Source organism: Podarcis erhardii (genome assembly GCF_964252035.2).
Source record: "Podarcis erhardii genome assembly, chromosome: 17".
Classification (NCBI taxonomy): domain Eukaryota; kingdom Metazoa; phylum Chordata; class Lepidosauria; order Squamata; family Lacertidae; genus Podarcis; species Podarcis erhardii.
This window is the reverse complement of record NC_138515.1, coordinates 16630500-16639842: the sequence shown is the minus strand read 5'-3', so window position 1 is coordinate 16639842 and position 9343 is coordinate 16630500. Positions and strand designations below refer to the sequence as shown.

Sequence of the window (9343 nt, the reverse complement as noted above, 5' to 3'; positions counted from 1 at the left end):
CCCCACCCTTTCTGCCTCTTGTCTGTGGCGGGGGGGAGGGGACAGCTCAGGTCTGGCAGCCGCAGCAGCAGCAGCAGCAGCAGCCGCCCCCCCCCCTCCTTGCTCCCGCTTAACTGACAGCGCGACCGGCTTCGGCCGCGTCCCTCAGCGAACGCCGCGCGCGCTCGAGCGCCGTGAGGGGAAGCAGCAGGCCTCGCCTCCGCCGGCTTCTAGCGGAAGGGGGCAGCCCGGCCGCAGGTCCCGCACGCCGGGCAAGAGGGGGGCGGTGTCGGCGGCTTCCCCGGCCGCCTTCCTTCTTCTTCTTCTCCTCCTCCTCCTCTCCGGGGTCCGAGGCCGGGGAGCGCGGCTGCTGCTGCCGCCACCTGCCGCCACAGGTGGGCAGCCCTGTATATACCCCGCCGTGAGGGGCTTCATGCCGGCCACGGAGTAGCGGCGGCGGCCGGCCTAAGCGAAGAGAAGCGGGGAGCCCGTCGGATGCCCGGCGTCGGCAGCCTCGGCGTCAGGGCCGGCGGCGGCGGCGGGGCATGAACCTGGCGCAGCCCGAGGGCCAAGAGGAGGAGGAGGAGGAAGGCGGCGGCGAGGAGGAGGAAGAAGAGGAGGAGGAAGGCGGCATGGAGCCTCCGGAGGACGCGGCTGCAGCGGACCCGGCGCCGGTTGGGTGCCCGCTCCAAGAAGCGGCCGGAGGAGAAGGGGCCGGCGGCTGGGAGCAGAGCCTGAGCCCGGAGCTGCAGCAGGCGCGCCGGATCCTGAGCGAGTTCCTGCTGGAAAAGCACCGGCCCCTGACAGCTCCTTTCCTGAGACCTTTCGGAGGAGGAGGAGGAAGCCAGCAGGAGGCTGAAGGGGGGCTGCAAAGTGGATCGGCCGGCCCCACCTCCTCCTCCTCCTCCTCCTCTTCTTCTTCCCAGGATCCGTCCAGCCAAGATCCTCCGCCGCCGCTCTCTGGGATGTGGTTGCTGAAGATGGAAGAGAAGTTTTCCTCCGGCCAGTACAAAGGGATCGCGGATTTCGTGGCCGATTTCCGGCTGATGCTAGAGACGTGCTACCGGCTGCACGGGGTGGATCACTGGCTCTCCAAGCAGGCCCAGAAGTTGGAGATGATGCTGGAGCAGAAGCTGGCGCTGCTGTCTCGGTAAGGTGTGATGGTGATGGGCAGAGCTTCTTCCTGCTGGGTTGTTGTCATTAGCTTCACTCCTTAGGAACTCAGCCTTCTCCCCATTTTATCCTCACAGCAACCCCGTGAGGTAGGCTAGTGTTGGGAGTACTTTAGCCACTGAGGGAGGGTTTGAACCCAAGTCTCTCAAATCCTAGCCCACCACTCTAGCCACTGACTGTATACCACACTGACTCTTAAGGAACGTCAAAAAGGAAAACGTAGAGTTGTCCTTCTTGTGAAATGTTATGTATTGCCACAATTCCCGTAGAAATCTATCCTTTAATGTATTACCTATATTTCTGTGGCTACAGTCCTAAGGACGTTTAGTAGGAAGTAAGTACCATTGCACTCGGTGGGCTTCCTTAGCAGTTAACATGTTTAAGATGGTGCTGCAAATCTTTGGCACAAACTCATTCGAGGTGATAATCCACTTGTAGTGCAGACTTGGGGATGAATGCTTAGTAGTAACTTCTATTGGATTCAGTGAGATTGCTCCAGGGCTAGTATGTATAGGATCATGCCTAACAATGTGCACAGTTACCTGGAAGTAAGTTCCATTGGAATAAAGAGAAACTTCATGGTAAACATGTATGTGTTTGGTTGTTAACATGTGGTATTGAAAGCATTTGTTTTCATTTTTAGCAGCATGTTACCTTTTTTGTAGCATGTGTACTTGGAGTAAATGACAATAATACTTCCGAAGAGACAATATCTGTTAATTGTTTTAATTTCTAAAAAGGGAGGTTATAGGATTTAGGTTTCTTTAAACCCAATTCCCTGAGTCTGTATGTGGGGGACCTGTTGTCCTGACATTGAAAACTGGATTTAGGGTCTGAATTTAACCATTAAAATGAAATCCTAGTCCTGATGAGGTAATGACTTGGGTTTTGTGGATGTTAGCATTAGGCTGAATACATAATGCACACTTATCTCAGAGTACGTCCCACTGAAAACAATGACACATGCTTCTGAGGAAACATGCTTAGGATGTAGCGAAAATTTGTTTATGTGGCTTTAAAAATATAGCAACAGACTATGAATGAATTGAGAATGTTCATCGGCTTAGGAATGTAGAACAAGAGCTCAGAAGCTACACCTGAGTAAAAGGGTATGATTGATTGTGTGTGTGGTGGGGTCATAATGGAAGACAAAATGTTCTTGAAGTTCATTACAACAATGTTTAACTACTAAAATTTTAATTTACTTCCTTTTATGTTAAGAAAGCAATTTTTTTATTATTAACTCCTTCCCTTTAAAATTAGCTTATTGCTATAAGAAGGGTGGGGGTGATGCTTGCTGCTGACAAAAGTGAAATCTTTGAAGGTAAAATATGCAGTGATGCAAATAATTAGGAGATTGTGGCCTGGCTTGCACATAGCACTAAACCATGGTTTGTTTAATCTGTATTAATTTACAAAGCTCTAAATAACATAGGTTTAGGGTACCTTAGGGATCGCAATGAACCCTTATACCACAGCTAAACTCTAAGGTGAGGCACACTGAGCAGCAACAAGAAATCAAGCCTTTAGTGCCATTGTCACAGTTCTGTGGAATATCCTGCCAATACAGCTTCAGCAGGTGTATTCTGTTTCAACCTTTAAACTCCTTCTGAAAACCTTTCATTTCCACCAGGCTTAGGCAGGCAACTCTGAAGACATCTTTCCATAATAGTTATGGGATTGTCTCTGATTTCATTTTTTAAATGTGGCTTTTATTGTATCATTTTATATATGGCTACTGTAAACCATTTTATGGATATTGGTATATACAAATATTCTAAATAAACAAACAAACAAACAATCATTCAATCCAGGAGTTGCCCCACAGACAATCAAATAATGTCCTGTTTCTCCATAGTTTGTTTTGCTTTCTAGTTGCTCTTGCCTTGTGGTTTTTTTTAGCCTTGTGTGGATCTGGAGTGGAGTGATCAAATAAACCATGGTTAAGGAAGGATGCTGGATCCACATGTAGCACCAAACAAACTATGATTCATTAGCAGATGGCAAACTACAGCTTCAGATTGTGGTTTGATGGCAGTAAACAAACTACAGTTTATCTGCTGGGCAGTTTCACACCTAACACTAAGCTTTGTATTGATAAACCATAGTTTAATAAACTATGGCTTAGTGTTAGGGGCAAACTATGCCAATGTAGGAGAAGAGGTAACTACAACTGAAAAATGTAACATTGTTCAGGTGTAAATATTTGGGTATGTTAGTTTATAATTGCACATAGTTTTTTTGTGTAGGACATTATCAATTGTAGGTTCTCTTGCAATCCTTATATGATTCCCCTGCACACCTCCAGCTACTCTGAAACTCTCCATACCTGAGCAGGGTATGAGTAGAAATAACCTGCTAACCCCCACATTGGCTCAATTTTCTATGGGAAGAGCCTCTTTTCTCTGTATCAAACTTGATAACTGTGACCAAAGGGCCAAAGGTTTGCTTTTACATCCACAACCTGCCTGTCGTGATGTTGCTGAGAAGGGTTGGCTCAAATAAATTCTTCTCATAATTGTGCTCTTTTTTCCTTCTGAAACTTTGGGAAACTGCATCATGAATGTGTCTTTAAATAAGCAGACACACCCTCTTAAAATTCTTGGGCGTAGACCAGGCATAGGCAAACTCAGCCCTCCAGATGTTTTGGGACTACAGTTCCCATCATCTCTGACCACTGTTCCTGCTGGGTTCATGGGAGTTGTAGTCCCAAAACATCTGGAGGGCCAAGTTTGCCTATGCCTAGACCTCCAGCACAGAACTGGTGAAGTTGGAGAAAGTTGAACTGACAGCATTTTATAGGATAGCTGGACGTTGGTCAGTTTGGCTCTTTGGAATTGTGGTGGCTGCTCGAAATTACTATGCATGTTTGATTACTTGTTGAGTTGGTTGGATGGAGGTATCACAACACACAATATATTTCTAGCATGATCCCACTAACCCACATTTACAGTATTGCAGGAGTATTTGTTCACCATATCCAGTCTGGAGGCCACAGGTATCAAATAATGCCGCTTTTTTTCTGGACAGATTTGAGTACACCAATTGCGCTTGTTTGTTTCACGTAGATTGCACAAATACATAATTTTGCTCTTATTAACTCTGGATTCTACAGTCAAGCAGTCAAGCAGTATATAAATTATGTTAAATAAAATAAAATTCCAGTTCCGCCAGCACAAAAAGCTAGGTACTGTATATACATTTAGGCTGTGAGTGTTTTCCTTGTCACGACAAGAATAGTGCTGCCCTCTGGGAACCGCAATAGTGATCAGCATTTCTCCCACCTTTGAAGCTACTGAAGGTGGGGTGGGGGACTGTGACCCCCAACTTCACAACCACTGTTTCCTTCTCCAATGGGGCTTCCTTCACCACTGCTGGGTGGTAATGCTCTGAGTGCTGCCATTCAGTATCAGCCAAACTGGCACACTCTCCACTTGCTTTCCCTGCATAAATTTTGCGTGTGTGATGTGGTAGTGGGGTTTCAGTTGCTGGGAAGTGGAAATCCCTTGTAAAAAACCAGAATCTACTTCAAATCAGTGTTTTTGCACAATGAGAGAATCGGCAAGCACCAGTTCTCTTATTTTTACTGTGTAAGCTATGGAGGCTAATATAAGCTTTAATTTTTGGATGATTGGTGGGGGGGAACCCATGTAAAAATCATGCTAATTCAAGAGGGTCCATTTTAATTATGTGGGATCCTACATTACCAAAACCCAGGATATGGAGAAGCAAAATTTGCTTTCAGCTTGTGTGCTTTCTGTGTTTTGGGGTGTGTGTGTATTTTGTCTCTTTTATTAAAGAGGTGTTTTTTGTTTGTTTTTGTTTTGCAATTCTTGGAGGTCTAAGAGGTACCTCTCTTAATCAAACAGTTTTTAAGTGCAACCCAGGATTTCCCCTTCTTTGCTGTTGCAACCTCACACAGGACCCAAAAAACCAACCCTCAACGAAATGAGGATGGGGAGAGGCAGTACTAGTAGGTGGATGAATTTGGGAAGATAAGAAAGAATTTACAGAACCACAACCCACATCTAGCCTGTTCCCAACCCCTGGTTGGTTACAGGGCACAGATTAGCTTGTGTTCATGCTGCAGCTGGTGCTGCTTCGTGGAGTTGGGCAGTGGGATAGCAGCAATAAGTTAAAAGGACCCCTGGACAGCTAAGTCAAAGGCAACTATGGAGTTGCAGCGCTCATCTTGCAGTGCCGTTTACCTTCCCGCCTCAGCGGTACCTATTTATCTGCTTTTGAACTGCTAGGTTGGCAAGAGCTGGGACAGAGCAATGGGAGCTCACCCTGTCGTGGGGATTCAAACCACCGACCTTCTGATTGGCAAGCCCAAGAGGCTCAGTAGTTTAGACCACAGTGCCACCTTCGTCCCTAGCAAGCAATTACCCCAAGGCAGGGCTGCTTACAACCTGGCTTCCGGCAGACTTATGAGGAAAAGGATGATAACCATTTCTTGTATGCTTGAGGGAAACCTGGACTGTGGAGAGCAAAGTACTGTACAATCTAAATCAATTCACTTTAGATCTTTGGCTACAGTTCTAATAATTCTAAACTTTGATGTCATGATGTCAAGTAAACTTAATTTACTGTTTGTTTAACAAGAATATTAGGTTCTATTAAATTAATTTAAGGAAGCTTATCCTGAATATTGGGTTCTAGCCTACTATTTCATTTTATCCTTCTTGACTGTACTGTCTCTGCCAAGCTAAGTCCGAATGGCAACTCACTTTCATCGGTTCTATGTAAGAGCCCAAAAACCAGTGGCAAGAGCTCTGGGAATATCAGATGTAGGCTAAGCTTCTTGTATTGAAACCAGTACAGTAGTCGTACCTTGGAAGTTGAACAGAATCCGTTCTGGAACTCCGTTCGACTTTCAAAACGTTTGGAAACTGAAGTGCAGCTTCTGATTGGCTGCAGGAAGCTCCTGCAGCCAATAGGAATCCATGTTGGACGTTTGGCTTCCAAAAATAGTTTGCAAACCGGAACAGTCACTTCTGGGTTTGCGGCGTTTGGGAGCCAAAACGTTCGAGAACTAAGCTGTTCGAAAACCAAGGTACGACTGTCCTTTGATTGTGGTAAAATGCATAATTTAAGAAACAAAGGAAAGACACTTCCTTGGGTCCCTTAATGATCAAGCATACCATGCTTGATACCATCACACTTTTGCCAAAGGGATGGCTCGCATCCTGGCTCAGAACTGAAATTGATTCAAGCAGACAACTCCTTCAAAGTTGAGCCCTACCAAGCATCCATAACTCAGATTGTGCATTGGAGTATATTGTGTCTCACCTCTGTATCCCTCTTCTACAACTGCAGTGATGTTGTTGATGAATAAAGCATGTTATTCAGCATACAAGCTTGTTCAAATTGAAGGGCTCAGAATGTAAAGCAAGAATCTGTACAGGATGCACAGAATTTTTAGTTAAAGTTTATTTTTTTGTTCAAGTCCAAGACACTAATCACTGTTGAACAAAACCTCACTAAATATGATTTTAAGGCTTTAGGGAACTGTGGGCAAAGAGCTTCTGAAATTATGAAATACAGTGTTACTTTAGTTTATGAACTTAATCCGTTCTGGAAGTCCATTCTTAAACCGAAACTGTTCTTAAACCGAGGTGCACTTTCCCTAATGAGGCCTCCTGCCGCCGGTACCCTTCCACCGTTAGAATTCCATTCTTAGACCGAGGTAAACTTTTCAAACCGGGACACTACTTCCGGTTTTGCAGAGTTCGTAAACCAAATCGTTTGTAAACAGGACTGTTCTTAAACCGAGGTACCACTGTAAATAACAGCTCCATCCTTGAGGTTGTCTGACTTGGCACAGAGAAGCTTCTTCACTAGAATAATTTACAGATTTAGGCAAAAGCTCTTTATATACTGTAACTGAGCTCTCCCAGGCTCCATTCTCTTAACTTTGTTTTTATCTTATTGTGATTCCAAAAAGTTTGCTCCATGCAAAGGGCTCATTGCGAAATACAAATTAAATGTATCTAATTTGCATTTTAACACAAGGTTTGGGTGGGAAAACAAGCAATTGTATTTAAAATTAGCTGTATGCCCATTTCTTGTTTATACTACAGTGCAATAGTAAAAAAAAAAATCAATTTGCATTTAACACTATTTTAAACAATTTTTAACAGGCAGCAAATAAGAGAATTTAATACCTAGTGAGAAAGAAATTAATTACCTACTTGTCCAGTTTTAATTTTAAGTTGTTTGAATTAATTGTGGGGTGTATCTTAATTTATTGATCGCTTGTTTTTATGCATTGTATTACTTGTATGATGTTAGCTGCTCTGAGCCTGGCTTTGGCTGGGGAGGGCGTGATATAAATAAATTATTGTTGTTATTATTATTATTATTATTCCTGGATGCTTTGCTCAAAAGATGATAGATTTATTTTACATATAAGACAACTGAGTGAAAAGTTTCCCTTTGCCTTTCTCTATTGAGGATGGTTAAAGTTTCTTGATAAAGTTTCATGATAAACGCTAACACAAGTTTGACTTGCCAGAAGGCAGATTAAAAAACAACAACAGTGTAAGAAGAGCCCTGCTGGATTAGACTAAAAGTTTCATCTAGTCCAGCATTTCCTTCCCATAGTAGTCAGCCACATGCCTTTGTGAGGCCCACAAGGATGTCCTGAGTTCAACAGCACTCTTCCTACTTGTGATTCCCAGCAAATGGTATATGGAGACATACTGCCTCTGACAGTGGAAATAGAACGTAAAACAAATTCATGGAGGACAAGGCTATCAAGAGCTAACTAGCCAAATGGCTAATTCTCTCTTAAAAAGCCAACAAGTTGGTTTCCGTCACTATATCTTGTGGGAAAGCCATAGTGACGTAATGAATACCATATTTTTCGCCCTATAGGACGCACTTTTCCCCCTCCAAAATTGAAGGGGAAATGTGTGTGCGTCCTATGGGGCGAATGCAGGCTTTCGCTGAAGCCTGGAGAGCGAGAGGGGTCGGTGCCCCACGGAGGCTAGAGAGGCTGTCCCTGAAGGCAGAAGAGGGAGACGGAGCGCTCTGTCTCCCTCTTCTAGCTTGGGGATGGCTGCACAAACCTGGGGGGGAAATAAAAAAATTTTCCTTGATTTCCCCCCCAAAAAACTAGATGCGTCCTATGGGCCGGTGCGTCCTATAGGGCGAAAAATACGGTAGTTAGTTCTCTGCCAATAGTTATAAGCACCATAACAGATTGCTTGGTACAGGGGGTGTAGAAATATAAACTATGAATGTAAACTCAATAAATAAGGTTCAATCCAAACCATGTTTTCTCAGAAACAGCTTCATTCAATTTAAATGTTCTTAGGATTGTAGCCTGGTTTATCTCTTTAATGAGTACCCCAAATATAATGTTTTCATTATAGTGTTGTTAAAAGAGAAAAGTGGGAATTAACCATACATTTGTTTGCAGTAAATTATCTTGTGCAAACTGTAAAAATGTGTAATAACTGCACAGATAACAATGTTCTGTAATGATATTTTGATATATGTGTGTAAAACATTACATGGAAATATTTATAACTTCAGTTAATGTTTAATAATAATCAAATCAGACACTCATAATATTCTTGGGGGAGGGTATTAAAGCTTGAAAAACAGACAAAGGAAAAACAATATACAGAGGTCAACATCAAATATCAAGCATTTTTTAACATGAAAACTAAAAGAAAGAAAAGAAAAAAGAAGAAAGGAAAAGAAACTTCCAACTCTCTGTCTCTCAGCTTTAAAAACATTTGCAAAACTCCTGCTCCCTAATAACATCCAACTCTTCTATCTTCCATAAACCAACCTTATTTTCGTTCTTCAAACCCAGATATCATGAGCTCATTATCTTTTTGGCTCAAAAAAATCCATAAGCGGTTTCCAGTCATTAATAAATGTCAACAAAGATTTTGCTCTAATTAAACACATCAACTTTGCCAGCTCAGCCAAATCCATTAATTTCTATAACAATTATTCTATAGTAGGTAATAATGTGCTTATAATAATCTCCACTGTGATCATATATTGCAATAATCTTCTATATTCATTTTCTAGTTGTATATACTGTACATTAGTCCCAGCAGGAAGAGCTTTGGAGGTGCAGATCTTTCCAACAATAAGTTACCCATACTTTGTATATAAGATTCATTTTTTCTTTTTTTTAAAAAAGCGCAAATAGGGCAATAGTGTCCCC

The 9343-nt window shown here is 43.0% G+C and overlaps 1 protein-coding gene across 2 annotated transcripts in view; it reads left to right on the top strand.

The window, feature by feature from the left end:
• BRD10 (bromodomain containing 10) overlaps positions 1-9343 on the top strand; it is a 36075-nt gene continuing 26732 nt past the window's right edge. For both annotated transcript variants that reach the window (XM_081844723.1, XM_081844722.1), the window contains exon 1: positions 1-1129. In XM_081844723.1, the coding sequence (XP_081700849.1) occupies positions 525-1129 (605 nt within the window). In that variant the 5' untranslated portion in view covers positions 1-524. The remainder of the gene's footprint in view (positions 1130-9343) is intronic.